General features: G+C 40.4%; 1 protein-coding gene across 1 annotated transcript in view; it reads right to left on the bottom strand.

The window, feature by feature from the left end:
* Positions 1 to 1,537: 1,537 nt before the first annotated feature.
* Positions 1,538 to 22,146, bottom strand: part of KIF26B (kinesin family member 26B) — a 279,374-nt gene continuing 258,765 nt past the window's right edge. Inside the window, exons 13-15 of the mRNA XM_030944701.1 lie at positions 10,758 to 10,960; positions 9,610 to 9,760; positions 1,538 to 8,065 (exon numbers count right to left, since the gene is read on the bottom strand). Coding sequence (XP_030800561.1) covers positions 7,917 to 8,065; positions 9,610 to 9,760; positions 10,758 to 10,960 — 503 coding nt within the window. The 3' untranslated portion in view covers positions 1,538 to 7,916. The remainder of the gene's footprint in view (positions 8,066 to 9,609; positions 9,761 to 10,757; positions 10,961 to 22,146) is intronic.

The raw sequence follows: 22,146 nt of genomic DNA, 5'->3' as shown, positions 1-22,146 counted from the left end.
TTTCCTTGCTGTCTTGCCCCAAGTCAGAAGTGTGTGGCATTGGGGTCTGTAGGGCTCCAGATTTGACCAAGAGTGAATAGATTCTGTTTGCAGCTCATCTAGAGCTCCTCACCATCAGTTCTGTCTTAGACAAAGTCTAGGACTTGCACTAACCCATTTTTCTCTTTTTGTCTCTGTAAGACACTTTGGGCTCCTCAATACTGATGCGGCTGCATGATAACAGCAATGAAGATAAATCACCTCCAAAGTAGGCAATAAGCCTTTTAGCTCTTTAGAGCAAATCAGAGCTATTCTGAACAGCCCACAGATGAAATAAATGGCTGTTTATCTTCATTTACAGATACTGTGGAGAGGCACAGCATGCAAATTCACTGGCCTGGGGCAGCAGCTAAGGTAGCACAGGGCTTGCTGCTCTAAGAAGGGAAAGGAGGAGACTATCTCCTCCCATCATCTTTGCCAGCCTTTGCCACTGTATCCACGTCAGTATTTTTCCTTTAAAAGAGGTCACCATAAACAACTGCATTCCCTGCAACTGTGACTGCTAGATCTGCCACTCTGCTGTATAATAATAAAATAGAAGAAAGGACTTTATTAAATTCTCATCAAACTGTTAACCAAATATTTAATGCCTAACATCCTAACATGTCCCTCCTAAAGTAAGGAATATGAGAAAATCATCTGCCAGCAGATGATGTAAAAGATGCTTTGACTGATTTGGGTTTTTTTAAATCTTTCCCACAGGAAATAAGATCTGTGGTTTTCTTCTGATGGGAAGGGCTCAGTGTCCTTATCAGGGCTTATTCAGGTGTTAGTGGGCATGCGAGATTTACCCAGAGAGCTCATTCACATTTTGTTCTGCAAGCAAAGTGCTGTCTTAATTATCAACAGGGAATGCCACAAACATGAGCTGAAGGCAAGCAGATATTGTGCACACCTCTGCAGCAGCTCAGGGGCCTGCTGAGCCTGCCACCACTGCCTCTCTGAGAGAGAAAAATGTCTTGAGTAACAGACACAAACTCTTTTTATCACTCCCATTGTGTTACTTACCTGCATGGTGGCCAAGGGAAATGTAACACAATTGCTAAAGATGATAAAAAATTATACCTATGAATACCTCTTTTATATTTGCTTGGTCTCTGATTTTTCCCCTGCTCACAGATGCAAAAGAGCAATCCCTGTGTATATGCATAACCAGCTTATGTAAAAGCCTGACCATTTCAGGTCTATGATTGTGTTTTCTTTGTGTTTCTGGACAGCAGCAGGCAAATTAATGCTGCTCTGCTGCTTGTAGTATTTTGTCATTGGGACCAAACCCTGCAATTCCTTACTGTTTTCTGGTGAATTTGCTTCTCAGTAATACTTGCTTGACAGAACCCCTTTGGTCATTTTATTTTCAGGTCTGATCTTGCTCTCTTGCTCACTTTCACTGTTACGATACCACATCCTCTTGTGGGTCAAAAGCATTCTCCAGTATGAAATGCCATGAAATGCTCTTATCTAAAGTGAAAGAGTCAGGAGGAGGAGGCAGATATATTGGTAAGATAAAAGTAAACATTTAATGCCACTATAGTTTGATTTTTTCCAGACATCATATTTTTGACAATGTTTCACACCTCAAATACCACAAAAGGGATATTTTTAGCCAGCAAACAATAAACTTTACAATTTTAATGGCAAAAGGTTCAATGCAATTTTTGACAAACTTGGAAATGGCTGTGACTTTCCACATTTTGAACTTGTCCTCATGCTGTTCTTTCTCCTTTTTTCCCCATAAAATTTAGCTGATAAAATATATATATATATATATACTACTGATACATCCTCTCCTGGAATTGCCCAATGATGGGACCAGAATAAGTTCTACATCTATCAGTTTCTCTCCTCCTTAGCCCTATTTTATACCACTGTTATAATGAGAAAGAACATAGCCATGGACAGAGTGAAATGGATTTAGCAAACATACACTTCAATGCATAGCACTTAGATAAGCATTTCCAACCATGATGTGTAAATAAATTATAAAATACAAGCAACTCTATAAAACAAGAACATCCTGAGTTTACAAATAAATTATATCCTTCATACATAGAATATGATGTGGATGTGGATGTTAGTAACCAGCAGTTTCAGCTATGGGTGGGAAAGAAGTAAAATGTAGAAAAGTTAGTATCTATGCATACATAAAACATATATGTATGTGTGCTACATGTAAATACTCACACACACACATATACAATAAAGAGGGTGAATACATCCATATCTATAGTATATAGAGAATATGTAATATAGCTGAAACTGCCTCAAGCACCAATTTATTACCATTATTATAAAGTTTGCTCAATACTTAAGTAGGACCACTCAAAGTAAGATGATGGTTTGGGTTGTGTTTTATTTCCTGTCCAGGAGGGTTTGAAGGTAGTTTGTTTGAAATACTATAGCTGAACGCTACTGAATGCTACTGAACGCTACTATTTCAGCTACTTTCAGCACCTCCATTCTTTGCAGAATCATCATGCCCTTTGTGAGCTTCAAAAGTTTGCATAAGTGAGCACGAGACTGCTGTTTGTGAATTTGGTGGCAAAAGGGTGCTACATTTCCAAGGGATTTTTTTTGTGTGTTTGTTTTGAAAGGTTGCTTGAGAAGGAGAAAGAAGAAAAGATAAAGACAATAATAAAATGGTTTATTATTTCCAGGAACAGGTATGGAAGCTCAGATAACCCTGGGATGAGCACAATAAATGCGAGAGAGAGAGAGATTATTAACTTTGCATTGACAAATCATTCACAGTTTTGTTTGCTATGGTTATTTGGAAACCTCTCACAAATCTTAGGATAGCTAGCAACAGCCAGCCTTATGTCTTTAAAAATTGCTGTGTGTTGCCAATGCAAAAGCCTTGGGAGTTGCAAAACACAGACAATGAGGATATCAGGATTAAGCGAGGTATGCCACCATCCATGGATTGGAGAAGAAATGCTTCTCTCTACGGTCATCATCCACTCCTGTTGGTATTTAATGGTCTCTGCAGTGAGCTGGCGCATCCCTGATGCTGTGCAACCATCCTTCCCATCATATGAACTGGCATCAGAGGTTGCTCAGCCTCTGGCTTAGGAGAATTAAATTTGCTTCTGCAATGCAGAAGCTTCAATTTACAATTTTAACTCTGTTAGGACTAGACAGGAAGCTTCACAGACCATCAAAAGTCCAGGCTCTCAGTTGATGTAACTATGCTGTATGCCTCAAGCATGTGCAGAAATTGTGTGTTAAACAGCTGAGATTATGAAATATCTTGCTGTAATTTCATGACACTCTGAAATATAGAGTAGTTAATCTGGAATACTTTAACAGGCTTTAACAGGTTCTACATGGGAACTGCAGCAATTTGGCTACAGAAGAACCTGGGTAAGAAAGAACCTTTTAAAGAAGCCCTTGAAAGAGTTTCAAGCATAAGCTTTCCCTATAGTATGGCATAAGTTAACTTCACTCAGGTGAGTGTAAGGGAAATGGTTTTGTAGGCAGGCACTCCTTGGAGGAGGGAAGGGGAGTGGTGATGTTGCCACCTGTGAGCAGCTCTGGCCCTTCCCCTCAGCAATGTGCAAGGGGGCCATCTCAGGCTGTGTGCGTGTGTATTTACTGATGCATGTACAACTCGTGTTTCTACAATGATTTTTAGCTCATTAAAAACAATACAGCAAAATCACAAACATTTGTAAAAGGTGATTTTTGTAAGAGCCCATATTTTTCAGCTGTCATCACATTTGAATTCCATGCCACAGGTCCCTATTTTAAGCCCAGCCATATTATTGAGATAAATGAAAAAAGTGAAGACATAAACCCCACACTTCAAGACAGACTTTTCTGTGAGAAAACATGGGATTTGGTATGTAGTGCTCCCAGCATCACTCCCAGCTTTCAGCCTCTATAATTGCCACATTTAGAGATAAAAGAAAAAAATGCCAGTGTGTTTCTTTGATCCCTTTTTGTACATTCTATGCAGCTCCCACTAAGAATCATGTCAGAGGATCATGCCATTGCTTTGTGCCAGCTACTATTTTATGGACCTGCAAGTTTCAGAAGCTAGGATTTATGGCAGTGGGTCATCTTAGACTGGATCGAAGACAGATGTTCAGCAAAAGCCCTGTGTGGCCCTTACACAAAATGAGAAGGAATTAAATACATAAGAGTAGCATGATCTTCTACTGTACAACTAACAGTAAATTCTCCAAAAAATGGCAGGTGGATGAATTTTCCTCACAACTGGGTTTACTTTGTTATAACTCTTCTGAGAGTGAGAAAGTGTTAAATACATAAGAGTAGCATGATCTTCTACTATATAACTAACAGTAAATACCCCAAAAAATGGCAGGTGGATGAATTTTCATCACAACTGGGTTTATTTTGTAATAACTCTTCTAATTCCTAATGCAATTGTGCCTCAGTTTTATCAGAGCAGGTGAGATGAGAAGAAAATCAAAGAAAGGAGAGTATTAGTTTCCTTCTTTGTCCTTCTGTAAAGTAATGCTTTGGATTACTTAGATCTGAACGAACTGACAAGGAATTGTTTTGAGGCAAATGCAAGGCATGCGTGGCAAAAGAAAAGAAGTGTGACAAATGTACCAGGAATTAGGGCTCTCCCACACCATTCAGAGTACAAATTGACCTAACTCCCAGAGCCAGCTGCTGTGAGAGCTGACACAGACAAAAGGATGTCTGAATCACCCTCAGCACAGCCAAAGTCTCCAGCCTATGGTTACACTTGAATTTATGGCTCTAGAGCAACTCCTGCCCCTGTATGGATAAGGTTCCCGTATGGCAAGAGCAGCAGTTCCCAGGAAGCGCCCCCAGGTGCCGGCGGGGATGTGGAGCAGTGCTGGTGTTCCACAGTCCTCTCACAGCCTGACAATGAAGAGCTGCGATCTCCTGTGACACGCATGAACAAAGAATTAACCTTCAAACCTAATTACGTTAACACTGCTGTTTCCTGCTAAAGCTGTCCCAGGGAAATAAGATTGATTTCTGAATGTGAAAATGATTAGGCATTACATTCGTGTTGCTCTTGTGTATTTTGGGCTACATGATGCCTTTTAAAAAATCAGCATAAAACCAGCATTATGCTGGCAATGCTTAAAGAATGGGGCTTCCTGGATTTCTTGCAGAAGTGTATGTATCTTCTCTAAAATGCTGGCTACTGCAAACTGAGATCGATTTCATAATAAAGCCCTGAATGCTTCATGTGTTTTGCAAATACTTGAGTTACAGTAATATAAATTTTGAAGTAAAAAGCTGTTTTCAAGAAGATAACGTTTTATCATGTCAAATCTCCACAAAATTTTGCATTCCTTTTTTTGTATTGAGCCATTGAAATTCTTAAAAACATAGTGGCAAATTCTGAAATGAAATGACAGAAAGTCAAGAATGCATATGGATTTTAGAACATGAATACTAGTATATTATGGGAGTTAATGGATACTCTAATTAGGTCCACAGAAACAGAATATTTGTAAGTTCTGCAATTCTGCTCAATTAGTACATATTTTTAGTATACTAAATTCATCCCTGGTGTAATCAATTTGGTTTCAGGGATCAATTTTTGTCTATTGGGATAAACAGGGTGAACATAAACTCTTACTCTTTAAAACAATGGCTAGGTACACATGTTTTTGCAATGCTTCCTAAGCTGCAGAAGTACCAAATCAAGCATCAATGAATAATTGAGTTACTGTGGGTGAGGAATATTACATGAAATAGGTATTTTACAATAGCTCTGAAATGTGTCCACTTGGTTTATGGAAACATCACCACTCCTGTTTAACTCATGGACTGTGTGCAGGGATGATTTCCTTGGCTCTCTGCAGCTGTACTCAATCCATGGGGCCCTGGAAAGAAGAGATGGCCTCCAAAGGACCAATACATAGTAACTGCTACTGAAATTGCTATAAAGAGGAGAAAGTCAAATAAATTACATTGTTTGGGGGGATTTTCAGAGTTGGTTGGGGTATTTTTCTTTGAGAGAGAAAGGGATATGTCTTTAATACTTAGAATATAACTTTCATTATAGGGAATTGCTGTGGAACAGACTAGAAAGTGACTTCCACACAGGACCTTTTTTTCCTTTCCAAATAATCCTATAGATTTTAAGTAGAATTTTCTACAAAATCCAGTGACAAAGGCAACAGAGTGAGTAAGATTCATTTTTACAAGTTGTAGAGCACTAAAAGAAAATAAAACTATACAAATGTTACTTCTGCTTTTTAAAAAAGCTTTTCTCTTCACCTAACCACTAGAAAATCTACCAGTATTATTTTAATGTTGGGGTATTGTAACATTGCATTGATACAATGGTGCAGGGAAAGAAGAGTTGCACTTAAGTAAGCAGTTAATTGATGCATTTTGAGTATATTAAATAATAGTCTTATTTCCTCATAAGCAACAGGAGGGTAGCATAAATGTATGAGAGGGGAAATTTTCTGAATGTGCTTATTTCAGCATAGAGGAATAAGAAATCTAATTCAACAAAATAATTCTTCATGCTCATATGTAATTAAAATGCGGTTTTGCATATTTGTTTATGAAATACAAAGGATGTTCCTTCCTACAAACTGTTTTGTAGACAAAGAGGCCAACTAGTAAAATAACTGGATGTGTAGGGAGCTGCTAACCCTTGTCCTTTTGATGTCAATGTGAATTTTGCCATGGCTTCAGGTACTGAGGATTAGTAAAGATGCTATAGCCAACATGCTTGAAGTGCTGTGTCTACTCATTTGCCTTATTTCCAGATGTGCTGAGCTGAGCAGAGCCTGCACTCCTCAGGTACATCTGTGAGTATGGACACACTGGGCCAGGGATCAGAAGCTGTCAAAACATGTGTCGCAGTGGTATATGTTGTAAAGAGGTGAAGCTAAATGTCATAGTCTCAAGAAAGAACAAATCACTCATTTTTGGACTGATAAACATGAGAAAGAACCCTTAGCCTAGAGGACAATCTTCCAGCAAGTTACTAGCACCAGGAAAAGGGGTTAGGATAAAAGTACCTTGTCATTCATAACTCCAGCCAGTACAAAGCAAAACATATGAACAAGAAAACAAGTAATGGGGTTTGGATCAAATTGAAAAGATATTTACTTCACAGTAATGTCACTTCTCTCTCATACACTGCAAAACAGGCTGGGAAAATAATGGTGCTCTCCAGCATATAAGAGAGTACAGAACAGCATTTAAACAAACCTTATTCTCTGCTAGAAATATGTTTGTGTCATCTAGGAAAGCTAAATTTCTCTTTGAGTGGCCTTACTCTGGTAACAAGAAAAGACAGTTAACATTTATTCATATGTTGTACTGATTAGGAAATATCTCTACAAACACAAGTTACTTAGAAACAGCAAGTCTGAAATAGGAGAAAACACCAAGAGAAAAACAAGCTGTAAATACATTTCAAAATTGTATTTGTTTTTTTTTTTTCCTTTTTCTTTTCTTGACTAGCACCATCTGTACACAATAAAGTATGAACATAAATGTTTGGATAACAAAGATTTGCAAGGCACTTGAATAGTTTTTCTGGATAGGTTTTCTTTTAATGAACCTCTCAATGGAAGTCCCACAACCACCTTTCCTCCTTCCTCAGCTAATGCAGGGAAAGAAGTGTCTTCTGCCAGCAGTTCTTATTTACAGATATGTCCTTAAAAGGTTCCACAAAGTGCTCTTTTAGGCTAAGAGTATCAACAACCTTCTATCTCCATTTTCCATGCTTGTTCTGTTTGTTTTTTAATACTACTCCTCTGTATAGTATAGCAAATCTCTCATACACACAGCTGAGACTTGACTCCAACCTTCATCCTCATTCTTTTGTCTTTGGGATGCTGTTTGGAAGGGAAAAGGAGGATGGCAGAGATGTGCACTGAAATTCTCTTGAGGTTCATCCTTTATCGGCGTCTAGAGGTGATGTCAAAACAGGTGATCATCATGAGATGGGCCTTGCAGAAGTTGACACGGTTTTCCAAACGCTCAGTCACACATTCCAGGGCCTCCAGGTATTCCAGAGAATCCTGCTCAAATACCTGCTCCAGATCAACTGTGAGAAAGAAAACACACAGATAGGAAAAGTAGACCATACTTAGTGATGACTGGTGGGAGAGTCAGAGCTAATTCAAGTCTTCAAACTCATCAGTACTATATACATCACCTCTGGCTTGCCATTGTCTTTGAAAGTTGCCTTTTCAGTTTAATGATTATCAAAATGACACAGCAGCTTGCCCACAGTGAAAAATACTCTTAAGTTGCATTGGATGCTTTCTGTAGTGATCTGCTCTGCCATCCTCACCAGAACTGCAGATGCCTTTGCCATGCTCCATCATTCTCCAGCATATATTGAATACTAATATGTTGAATATACTTTCTCACACATTCTGCTGACCAGAAAGAGCTTTAAATAGCTGCTCTCTCCTGGGAGAGCAATCCTTTTGTTGAATTCAGAACTTGGAATTTAAAACAAACCTCCAGGCTCCTTGTTCCTCACACCTCTCCCTATTCCATGTGATTCCCAGTAGACCACTCCAGCAAGGCAAGGGAAGGCACACACTAAAATCCCTCCAACACGAGTGCCCAGCAACTTCCATGGAAGCCAAGTGTAATTGTCTGAGCCAGCACTGCCCATCATATCTGGTTCCTGATGTCTCTGCAACCCTCCAGGATTTCTGCACTTACTGCATTGGAATTAGAAGCAAAGGCATCACACAGTAAGGGGACAGCAGTGCATAGCAAATTGTCTCTCTCTTTAAAACTGTCCTTTTTAACTCTCTTCCTTTATAGTGTTCCTGAAACCTATACTGTGGTTGTTTTGCAGAATGTACCAACCTGGTGTCAACTTAAAGCAGCTGTTAAAGGAAGAGTTAGGATGTTGTAAGGGAATGCACCAACCTGCCTCCTTTTGCCACTCACAATTATCCTAAATAAACTTTTGCACATTGTGGGTTTTTATCTAGAACTCTTTGATATGAACTTATCTGCTTGCTAATACTAAAAACTGTTGTATAAGTACTGCAGTACTCTTTATGGTTTTTTCCTTAGAGGTGATGAGGTCCTTCTTCATTTGAATGTGAATGCCCTTTAAGCTCTCTGAACTTTACACATCTATAGTTATAAAAAATGGGCCAAATTTCATTTCATTTCATGTAAGCCCAGTGCTGCCAAGGGACAAGTTTGCTCCACAGTGTTATTTTGTGGTAGAAGAGCAGATTTATAATATTACTCATATGTTTGAGTGATCTGAGGCCAAAAGAAAAAATCTCATTTTCAGGAGCTGTGGACTGAAACGCGTGAACGTTAATCTACCAATGGCAACATCCACCACTAGAATGCTGTACCATTTCAACCTTCAGCTCTCAGGCAAAAAGAATTGTTCAGTTCTACTGTTAACATTTAATAAGAGTTACAGAAACTAGTTCTAGAAAGACAGTCAATCTAAAGCTTGCCCTAAGGTCCTGTGTTGGTTCATTTTAGTTTACAAACAGTAGCTTACATCTCACTCTTACCAGACATTTCTGCTTCCTTCCATTCCCCCCTATTAAATAAACCAAAGGAAACCTATGAGTTCAGGCAATAAAATAATGCTCTTACATTCACTGAGCCACTTATTAGGATCCAGCATCAGGTACTGTTTGGTCACCTCTAGTTCTCTCATTAACCACTCATACTTGGCCTTGACCTCAGCGATTCTCTGCTGGCGGTGCTCCAGGATTTTCAGCTTGGCATTGAAACATATCACCTCCTGCCAGCCAGGAAAAAGAAGCAGGGAAATAATAGGTGAAGAGGAGAAGAAATGCCTAGGTCCATTCAGTGAAATGATCTCCCAATCAATAATACTGACAATGAGCCACTTATTCTGGAAGTATATGAATCACTGCATGAAATCATCCATCATCTGCTTTATTTTTATTGCTTTTGTTTGGTTTTCATGTTTTCCATCAGTGAGCTTTAGAGACTTTGTAATGGTAGTTAATAATAAACCATAATAATTAATACCAGGCAGCATCTTGAAATTAGATTAGCTGTAGGAAAACATTTCTTTTTTTTCACCACAGTTTGGCTAAGAAAATCTAAGCTCTTGGGAGTAGGAAATCCATTGCTTGCTGTATTGAAAGCCTAAATACACCCCTGTGCTTGATGCATGAGTAATGCATTAGTCATATTTTAAAATAAGAGAACTGGTAGCAATATCAAATTTGAAACATCCTTAAACAAAGGGAGTATGTTATGAAAAGCTCTAGCAATTCATAGTCATTAATAAAGAAGACATATTTTCTGTAAAGCTCTGGAGCACAGTAACAGCATGAGGTGCAGTGCTGGAGACAGCCAGCCTGGCCTCACATGACTTCTGAGGGGTGGCAGCCACAAAGACACGCAGCAAATGAAACCATCTGAGGACTGTGCTACTCTTGCTAGTGTGGAAACAATTCCAATAATAGAACTATCCTCATCCAAGCCTGTGTGAAGATCTCAATATTATTTCACAATCTCCTCTGTAAACAAATCTGCTATGGGTGAAGTACAGTGGAAACCTTGCTCCAACAAGTTTCTCCAAACATCACAAACAGCTTCAACAAGTGTCAGAGGCTAGGTAGGAAAAATGCCTTAAAATAATAATGAAGTCTATAATCCATCGTTACTCTAAAATACTCAACCTCAGATACTCCTCCCCATCGTATGTTTTAAGTGCTGACCTTCGCAATTTAGACCCGCCAGGAGATTACATGGATGGCACTCACCTTGCTGTCCCCACCTCGCCGTCGCTGGAGCCTCTCCACATCATCTATCTCATAGACTTTGATCTCAAAGGGCTCCCCCAGCCCCCTCTGCCCGTTCCGCAGTGGCCCATCCACCCAGCGCACCCCGGGGCTGCTGGCAGGCTTCCTCGCTGGGGAGGCAGTGTCAAGGGATAAAGCTGGAATGAGCCTCCTCCTCTGTGAACCTGCCAATGGAGAAAGTGCCACTGCATGTTAGCACAGCTACTGCGTCTCCTTTCCATTGCAGAGAAGTCTACAAGTGATGTATGTCTGGCCTTCTCAGACACAGAAGAAAATGTAGACAGAACCCAGGGAGGACATGGGAGCTGTAACTGCAATGTGCAGTGCTGACCCACCATGAGTGACACCCTCAATGTTGAAATGTTGGGGGACAAAAAAACAGATGATGGACTTTGGACCTGGTTAACATAAGAGATTTGATAACAGGATGCCTTGGCAAAAGGAAAAATGGAACTTTGAAAATTAGACCTAGATTGCAAGAAGATTAAATCAAACAGGTTTACCAGAAAAGAAAATCCTATTAAACTCTGCAAGCAAGAGATGTTGTTATATGCATAAGTTTGTGTATGTGATTTTAACCTAATCATTGTAGTACACATTACTAGTCTCCCTGAAATAGTATATGAGCATTTGTATCCCACAATAAAATCGGATTCTGATCACCAAGTCAGTCTCCCCGTCTCTCTCCATCGCCAATACCTCAGTGCTCCTTGGTGCCTGACTCCAGGATCTGGCACTCAGAGGGCACACATCCCCTGAAGTTCTCAGAGCCTGTGTCTGCTCCCTGTTGATTAGGTCTCAGCACACAGAGGTGAGCCGATGAAGGACCCAAGCCAGCAGGATGGAACTGGTCCAGCCTACCTTTCCTAGTTCTTTACTGCTACTGACCCTTACAGTCAAAGGACCAGCATTAGCCAGCCTCTACAAAGTGCCTGCCACATAAGATGCCAAGTCAGGGCCTACGGTAGAGCAAAGAGGGAAAAAATGTATGTCCCTGATGTAATAGCAGTGGTTTGTTGGGAGAAAGAACAAAAACATACACACATCAAAAAAAAAATCAACAGGTTACATTTCCTTGCTTGGTTTAATATAATCAGAGCAATGGCTTGGTTGGGGAAAAAAACCCCACAAAACTCTAAAAGTTTTGTAGCTGACACAGAGTCTATCCTAAGACACAGCAGGAATAAAAAGGATGGGAGAAGCCAAAAACAAAAGTTGGAGCCAGAAAGTTTGAGTGAAACTATTAACTGGTTTTCTTGGCTGCAAATACACAAGTGATGCCAGTCAGCAGGGAAGAGATGATGAATGATCATGCAGATTTTATTTTAAAAATAAGATAAAATAATTTATAGGAATTTTCCACATTGCATTTATTGAGACTTGAATGTAAATAGTTTCAATATGTCTGTCAACTTGGTGCTTCAATAAAAGCTAAAAAAACCCCAAAATATCTATTGATTGCCTAATTTTTGGATTTTCAAGTAAGTATTGCCTAGTTTCATTCATGGGAATCTGCTTCTGTGCTGACTTTGAGAACTATTCACATCTTATCCTATGACTTCTGACTACAATAATCCATGCTAGAAACCAGTAGGTCTGTTTTAGAGACAAGTAATTAACCAGCAAATTCTAGCTTTAAAATGGAAGAGAATGGTCTCTTGGAAAGCCTAGTCTACAGAGCTTTTATTTGGATACATCTGGGATAACCCAATGCAGGAAAAAGAGAGCACTGCCAGAGCTGATTGACAGAGTTCTGGGTAGACAGGGACCTCTAAAAGGCTCCTTTATACCAAACTTGAGATCGCCATCCTATGGCACTTATCATAGCTGTGTTTATTGCTCAAACTGCAACCCAGCAAAAAAACTCATGCCAGAACAAATGAAGCCTTACAAATACCAGCAAGCAGGAGTTATTTTAGTTCTCTGGTACCAGTCACTGGAAGACAATGTCAGCATTCCCTTACCTTGAATGCATTTCAGTTAATCTCTAGATTAAACTGCCTGATCAAGAGAAGAGACAGATCTTGATAAAAGGAAAAGCAAGACCTGACACATTACCGTAGCCAAAAACTGACAACAAGAAGACAGACAGTTTGGGAAGACCCCAACAAAGTGTGATTCTAAGGGTGACCAAATGCTGGGAGCAGCGGCATACTTGAAGGGAGGTGAGAGCACATGGTGGACTATTCAATTTTATTATATGCAGGGAGAGATCCTGGAATAGGCTCAGCCCTTCCTGGGAAACAAGTCCTCCGCTTGCTGGATGGGAAGGGCTCTGAGTATCATCCTAGCGTCACTCAAGATCAAAAGGATTCAGGCATTAAATAAGTTTTTTAATACTTTTGAGGCTTTTGACCACGGTGTCTTACAGAAGCAGTCTCTCAAATTTTGTCTGAGTGTAAATACAATCTCTTTGCTGTTTGACAACCTTTAGACAGCAATATCAGAAGCATCCGATCTGACCTTCTGTTTAATGCACCCAGTGCTGTTAATTATTTTTTCTTTCTGCCCCACAGTAATGGTCAATCTCCTTTCCTGACATGCCTTTAGACTAGCTCTAGCATTTCAAGGAAGCAGCTGAGCAGACTGGAAATTCCTTCTGCCCAGATCTCCATGCATGGCTGGATTACGACTAAGTGCCTTTTTCCGTAATGTTTGATTTTCTTCCTCTTTTCCCCACTGTGGCTCTTAAAACCATCTTCTTGTGTAATGAAGCACTTTTAAACCACCCCACTGGAAAAACTCTGTCTCCAGCCACAGTCAAAGTCCAAGTCCAAGACTCTCTAGAAATGCAGGTGGATGGCTCCAATGCACCTTGCCACAAGAACAGCAAAAGGGTCCTACTTTGAGCAAAGCAAAATAGATTGCTGGGGTATGAACTAGAGGAATGACAGTAATTTTTTTTTTTTTTGCATTTTGTTCCCATTCATATCCATTTGACTTAATGGGAAGCAGAAGCCTGCGGTGTAGAAGGAGGGTTCCAACCTGAGGCTTCCTTTAATAGCACTTGGCCCTTGGGAGAAGGGCAGCTGAGAGTGCAGCAGTGGCAGGAGACATTAACTCATTGTGTTTTTCTAGCCAGAGCTCATGTCTGGGCTGCCTGTGAGTTATGACAAGAGGACAGGCTGCAGCTTAGGGTGCACTGGGGCAATGCAGCAGGGCAGAGCTGCCTCACACAGCCTCCTCACCACCCTCTGCCAAGGGCTCCTCTATGACACAGGTGACCTGCAGGGGGCTTCCAGGGGGTACAGCTGTGTGAGACACAGAGGAGAAAGAAAAAGAGAGATGTCTGTTTATCTGCACCTTGAATGCTGACTCTGGATGATTTATCTGAGGCATAGAGTGCTTTGAGGAGAAATTAAAATGAAATATCTTCTTCTTTACAGTAAGGTAAAAGTGGATCTAGTTTGTTCTAAACATGCACTGATTAATAGGCTGCTTATTAGCCCAGGTACAGAAAATAATGTTGCCATTTGACAGGAAGCTCCTGCCACTGACCTCTCCATTTAGTCTCTCGTTTTTATCTTATTTTACGTTAATTGGGATCAGTAAAGAGATACAGCCTAAGCAGAGCTTTGGGGTGAATATCACAAAGCAGATGACAGCTTTCTCATCCCTAACACACAACACTTAATTTTTTTAAATTAATGCAGTTTTCCATTCATATAGAAAATATCCATCTGAAGTCCCAAATTTATTGGTGCACTTGACGGAGTTAGGATCTCATAAATTTTGACTCTGTAATAAATAACATGCTTTGTGGGAATTACAGCACACTACTCCTCTATGTATGACTTATGAAGAAAGTGGGCATCCAGGGAGCTCAACAGATCCAGGAGCAGATCTCAGCACCCTCCCGTCTCTGCCCCACCTCTGCACCTTGGCAAACTGGCTGACCCTCCCACCATGTAAACGGAATTCATTCCTCCATTCGAAAAAGAAATTTATACCAAAAATCAATCAGAACACAGTAAGATGAACCCAGGGTAAAATAACTTCACGTTCATTTATGACCAGGCACTATATAAAGCAAAATGTCATTTGCTAAATGCCCTGAAGGATTTGTTTTTCACTTAGTTTGAATTTACCTACTCTCAGAATAACCGCTCTTGAACCTAGCTTGAGTATGAATAACCAGACTGTGAAATAGCCATGAAAATACACAGGATGTAATATTTACTTTTGCAACAGATCTATTGCTCTACCTTAAGCTATAGGTTAAGTTTTGGCTAGGTTAAGTTTCATATAAAGAGAGTAGCACAGCAGTGAGGGTGTGCAGTGTGAAAGATCTGACTGAAGAGTGGCACTGAAGCTACAACATATTTCAGCAAAGGTAAGCCCCAGGGAGCCTTAAGGTATGAGAAATACAGACCAAGGTACGTGAGGGTAACCTTAGGGATAAAAAGGCACACTGACCTTGACCAGCAAAATTGCCAAACTGTAAAAGGATGTGTGCTCATAAAAGTGTGTTTTGACCAGGCCAAAAGCTCTAAAAAGTCTGGTTTTGCTTAAGTTCTGTATATTTTGGAGTGTTCCCCTTAGGCTTCTTTCCAAGCACATATTCCAGATTGAGCATCTTTTCTGTAAAAAAGGTGAAGGCAAAAACTGCAAGTACAAAATCTTAATGAAAAACAGTGTGATGCATATATCTTCAAAGCAGGATACCTCCAAATGGGATGCAAAACAACTGCTGTCCTAGAAATTTCAAGGTGTTTCAAACAGAAAATGAAACTGTAACTTGATACAACAACATTTCAGAAGTTTATATTGTGTGCTCCAAGGTGGGATGTGGAGCCAAAGCTATTCCCCACAGCATTTAACGTTATGAGATGCAAAATTGCCTTTCTGTACAGAACCTGTTCCTCAGCACTTTTGTTTTTCTCACCAGAACAGTCCAAGGAAATTACAAAAAACAGACTTGGCTAACTAGAGTAGCACCCCTAAGCTATTCTTTCTGTGGCTCCAACAGCAATAGCACTGATGTCAGTTGTAGCACCAAGCTTCTCTTACTAGCAGAGATTATCTATCCTCTTTCCTCTGCTGCTCCCCACTGTCTGACAACAGGGCTCCTACTCTGAGTCTAAAATGTGATGCTGACTTTGTCTCTCATTCTTATTTCCTAGTGGGATCTTATGGTCAATTGTCCATGACTGAACCAACTCCTTCCCCTTCCTTTGACCTCCTTCCTCCTAGCTCATTTTATTGCCAATGTAGAGCACACTTGTGATGGATGGATGGAAAATTCACTCCATGGTTTTTCATACAGTTTGCACAGTTCCCCTCATGAAGGGGAAGTCATTGTCAGTATTTTCAAGTGGAAGGCCCCTCTGATGATGTGGGGATTTCACCAACAGTATTTAGGGTTCCCATCTTGAGGCCAGTACTCCAAACACCAAAGAACCAAGGTCTATATTGCCAGAAAATCCAAACAGCAATCACTCATCCTCACAACTCAGATTACACAGATTGCATTGAAAGGACCATGTTGCACCCAAATACCTGGAACAGGATACACTGAGAGGATCCATAATTCAGAAGAAAATTTTCTATGTCCATCTCACTGTAAAATAATTCAGGCCATATTCTGTATTGACTGTTATGCAAGCCCACTGTTGTGAATTGATTAAGAAGTACAAGGACACTTGAGGCAAGAAATCACTTGCCTCCTTTTTATTGGAATAAAGCAATGCTTGTTTATAATATTCCATCCACCAATACTAGATATACTAAACACCTATTCTAGATATCTTGTTTCTGTACTGGTATAAGGAATATGCTGATGTACATCCAACTTCTAATTTTTTTTTCTACCAACACAGTTCATTTCTCTCTACCCAGTTTATTTCTTAACCTTGCTTTCTGAATTACTGTCTTATTTTTACAGGAGCTTTTCAGGGCAGTTTAGAGCTGGTGAATGAGCACTGCTGAAGGCAGATCAGAAAGCAGCCCTCCTGCGGCATGGCAGGTTGACAAGTAATCTGGGAGATGCTCCAGGGAAGATGCACATCACCCACAGTTCCTAGCAAAAAAAACCACCCAACCAGAGTCTCTTCTAAACACTTCTCTCTCTTCAGGCTGGATTTTGGTTTAACAGGCATTTGTCAGCATTGTGGCATTATTTAAGAAGGTGGTTATTATTACTACGGTACTGCATTGAAGAGCTGCTCCAGTGGCTTGGACAGCAAAGGCAGAGGCTGGAGGGGGAAGGGCTCTAAAGCCAGAACATTAGCTCCCACCAGGACAGTGGTGGAGGCATTCCAGTGAGCCAATCCTGTGGCAGTGTCAGAAGCAGGTTTTATTTACACCCAGCCTAATGGTGTGCGAGCCAGTCATGCATGTTACATGGAGCCTTCACTGTGCACAATAGCCTGCTGCCACTTCCTCTATTAAATCATTCCTATGTTCATGTGGCTGAAAGCTCAGTGCTGGCATGCAGTAGTCAAGCGTGTAAAAAATGATTACTCTGATCCCTTTCAACACGGATTTGCTGCATGAAATGGCCTGGCTTTGACCTGGGAAAATCAATGCTGTTGTTTTAATGAACAAAAAAAAAAATTGGAGCTGAAGCCTGCATTTCCCCTCCCTCTACCCGCCCCAGGGCTGTCCAGTCAGCAAGTCACATGCATGAAGTGGTCACCTGCATGCAAACAGCATTTACTCACATAATTCTAAACATCCTTTGTCACGGTAAAAGCATAGTACAGGATATCAATTAGCTGCCATTACTTGTAAGCAAGTTAAAGTAGAAATGCTGGAGGTGCCCTACAGCTTTCTGATATAAAGGGCAATTTTCAGCTCCCCACACTGTGCCTTAGGCAGTCTAAACATGAACCAAATTCCTTTTCACTTGGATTCAACAAGAAAAGCTCAGACTCTCTTTGTTGGTGTTTTGTTTCATCATTATCATTTTGGCCATATTTCAAAATGTGATGCTTTGCAATATTGGCTGGAGACAGACTTTCATAATTTACAGTCCATAGATTCAGCTTCTGGCTTTTTCTGCTGCTTTCATAGAAGGAGCTAAGTGCTTCCAGAGAGTAAATATGCTCAAATATAGAGTTTTCAGGGTTTTCCACGAAACTCTAAATCTCCATCTTTAAAACAATCCCATCAGTGAAACCCAGAGCACACTAGCGTGAGGAAAAAGGAGGCAAATTGTAGATAATTAGTCATGCCTTAACAGTCTGTCTTTTTATTAAAGTGTTTAAAATCATGTAGCAATTTGCTCTCCTTTGGTGTTGAAAGTTAGTACCAAGAAAGAGCTGCAAGGAGTCATGAAACTTTACTATGAATGTCATCAAATGCTGCAGCAGGAATCTTTAATTATCTATAGTCAGACAGTTCCCCATGCAAAGAAGAAAGATGAAAGGCACATGCACAAACACACACACACACCCAAATCCTATCCTGGACCGACAAAAGCAGGGTTCTCCAGATTCTGAGATACACAGCTCCAGCTCAGGGCATAGCTTTAAACTTCAGGAATTCAACCTTTGGAAACCTTAATTTTCCCCCAGTCTTATTTCTACTTGGCCTGACTTTCAATAGTACCTCTTAGGGTTTTGTTTTCTGATGTTCACTGATACTTAACATTCAGGAAAATGTTAAGTAGCAGAGGCCCTGACTGACCCAACTGGGAAGTGCTTTATTGAGAAGGACTTTATGCCCAAAGTCTGATGTCTTTGAGCTGCCTCCTTCTGTCTCACATCTTTTTCTCATGCCCCCGGACTGTGCACACCAGCTGCAAGGTAGGGGTCCCCACCAGCCCCCCATGGCCACTGCTCGCCTGCTGCTCCCCAAAACTAGAGCAATCAAAGGGATACACTCCTTAGCACAAGTCTGTCCCATCTCAACAGAGGGCTGCAGAAGTGACAGACTGAAGCCTGTAGGTCTAACTCAATGTTACGTGGGATGGGGACTTAGAGTTGGATACCTAACAATCTCATAGGGAACAGGAAAGAAAACTGCTCCAGGAAGATCAGTGTAATCTCCATAAAATGCCTTGTTTATGACGAATGATCTCAGAACCTTTCCTGTTCTGTTGTTCCCAGAGAAGTAAGTTTCCTTACAGAGACTACTGAAACACTGTAAGGGACAGGAACCTGTAAATATATGTAGGAGAGGGCAGAAAAATCTGGAAACAACACATTTATGCATGTAACATGAAAACACAAACAGGACTTGGCTTTACTGGATAAACCTTATTAAGCCTGGACTCTTCCTTTGCTATTACATCACAGTGGGCGAGATCCAGAGTTAACACCAAAGTTCCATCTCTGAAATCATCCCGTCATGTTTTGCATTGAGAATTATTTTAAAGCAATGCCCACATACATGCAAATTAAACTCAGGAAAAGATGCTAAAAATCAAACCAGAAGAGCAAAAGGGAGGTAGATAACACTTTTGATCCAAGGACCTTGCTATTACATTTTTTTTTGTATCGGCATTATCTACTTTTATGAGCTGGTAACAAGAGAACACAGAAATTACATGAGTTGCCCAAGGTGATACAGTGAACCAGCAGCACACCAGAGAATAAAACACAGATCTTGCAAGCCCTAATTTGCTGCCCTGCCTGCCTCCCTCTCATATCTGTTGCACCCCTGGGATACAAATAGAGCTTTGGTAAGACTAAAGTTCAACCAGAATGCACTTCCTGATCACATACAGGACTATGTACTATAAAAGTACCCTTATCACTGCCTTTCCATGGATCGGCACTGGGCCACCACACTTGGAATTTCTGAGGAGTTAAAAAATAATAAATAACTGCTGCAACTTTTAACTGTACAAACTATGCCCTAACACTTCAGTGCCCTGCTCAAGACAGCGCTGCTTACCCAAGAGAGAGGGGGCTGGAGCCAGAGACAGAAATATGGCTGAGATGCCAATTGTTTCTCACAGGGAAGGGCTAATGGAGTGAGCAAAGAAATCAAAGTACAGCGTAGTTGTACAGGTGATTGCAGAGGAAGAAGGAAGAAGGGCCTGCCACAAAAAGAAAATAGCAAATGGAACTCTGTTTTCCATTGCTCAGCAAGGGCAGAGGAGGATGTATGGCAAAGTCAGTTGTGGTTGAGGTTAGGAGTCGAGGGTGCCTGTAATTCAACCCTGGATATGGCTCTCACTTGACTGAGGGCATTAGGCAAGTCAGTAACACTCTCTACCTTCATTTCTCCATCTTAAAATGGGGTCTGGAATAATACTTACACCGCAGTGTGGATTAAAGAGAAGCAATACAAAGCTTTGAAATGTACAACCATAGATCAGGGCTAAATAGCTTTGTTTCTGTCACAGTCACTTTGGGCCAATATATGCTGACATGATGTTACAGAACCGATGTTAGATATTAGAAAAATGGGAATATTTATTAAATGCATAGGTTAGCAGGGGAGAGGCTTATCTGCTTCATGACGAATGCACGATTTTTCATTAGGTACCAGGATGCAAAAGGAATTTTTTTTATTACTATTTTCTTCTAATTTTGTACATACACAATTTTGTATTGCACTGTCTGTGAACTGTACAGGTACCTAGGCAGAGCCCAAAAATTAACCTAAGGCTAACAGTGAAGGATATGAACTAGCTTTATCCTTCAAAAGCTGTCAGGGTAGGTCTGATGCTTCATGTATGACATTCAGGGCAGAAGCACATACACATACAAATAATGCACTTAAGAGCACTGAAAGACAAGATCTTAATCTCAAGGAAAAATGATGTCTCTCCAATGTGTCAGAACTTCAAAAGTAATTGTGAGATCTTCTGGTGATTCTCTTAAAGACTCTTTATAGCTCCTTTTACAGGGGCCTTGGGCTGATTCATGTTGATCGTGTCTGACAGCTAGCATTTCTGTTAATAATAATCATAAATAAAGTGGACAAGGTTGCCTGACCTGAAATGAGCATATCTATAGTGCCATATCCATTACAGCACAGTGGATCTGTGACCGCAAATCAGGAAAGGTCCAATGCTCTTGACACTTTGTATTAAAATAATATCTGTCTTTTAAGATCTCAGAACCTTTGTGTCCTAGCTTTTTCATTTAAAAGTGTTCCTTAAGAGATAACACTCACACTATAAGAAAGGAGATGCTACAGAGGATGAAAGATTACAAAACTTCTCATTTTTTCATTATACAATAAAAATACATTTGCAAACAGCTCTATTCTCCCTTATACCTTAACTCCTCCTTCATGTCCTCCTGCATTGAAGTAATAATCTTGGTTTTATGCCATCATAAATCTGCTGACATGTGAAAAATTATACTATTATCAAACACATCAAAACAGAATTATGATTTTACTGCTGCCAGACCAATGCAAACAGGAGCTGGGTTATATGAAAGTGAAGCCTGATTAATTTCTGGGCAGTGGTTTTCTGCTAGAAATAGGGATGGTGGTAAAGATTGAGTTTTTAATTTCCATAAAACCCCTGGTTGCACTTACACACAAGTGATTCCAAACAATACAGGAATTATTTGCTGACATAGGGAATCACTTTCAAAAGTAAAGTATCAGAGATGATACACTGAGAGTCTCTCCACATCAGGTGACATGCTGAATTAAGAGAGAAACTCTGTAAATTACTTTAAGGGAGGTCAGTGTGCCAGGCTATGCTGAGTCCACTGGGGCAGGCAATTTCCAAGGACACAGACAGGAACCCTCCACCCCAGAGATTCATGTCCACTATCAGGCAGATAATTGCAATGTTGCTGACTAAGGAGAGAGGAACCACTTCACGACAGCAATTAGAATAAAGAGATTCATTTCTTGGCCAGCCAAAAAAAGGTGTATTTAGGGAAAAAGACGGGTTAAATGTTACACAGCAGTAAAAAAGCAGCAAAGCTAGGACTCCTCATGTTCCCTGCTAATGAAAGGTTCATACTTACCTCATCACTTGATAATTTTGCATACCTGCACTGTATGACAAACCAGTGTCAATGTTCTACCAGGCAGGCTCAAGGCCTCTTCTTTCCTGGTGTGTCCTCCAGACTGCTACAAGAACAATCTTAAACCTGAGTCTCAAACAGATCTCTCCTTCACAACTCCCTTTTCATGACTACTTACACAATGTTTAGTCCTGCACAGGGGTTGTCAAAGGCCAAAATACAACCCTGGTATAAAATACAACACACACATGAAGCTTGTCAGTAATTAGAACACCACAAAGACAATGCTTTTGTCACTCGTATTTCCAGCTTTGTCCAGCCTCCAATGTGCTATCAAAGCAGAGAGAAGTGAAATGAAACAAGCAGTTTTGTGAGCATCAGAGTAAACAAATATTGGTCCTCTAGTGATTCAGTTTGGGGATGAACTCTGGAGTCTAAAGAATCCAGAGGCTCTCCCTGAAGTT

The sequence above is a fragment of the Camarhynchus parvulus genome, chromosome 3 (genome assembly GCF_901933205.1).
Source record: "Camarhynchus parvulus chromosome 3, STF_HiC, whole genome shotgun sequence".
Taxonomy (NCBI): Eukaryota; Metazoa; Chordata; class Aves; order Passeriformes; family Thraupidae; genus Camarhynchus; species Camarhynchus parvulus.
Note: the sequence above shows the minus strand (reverse complement) of the source record. Positions and strands in the feature narration are given on the sequence as shown.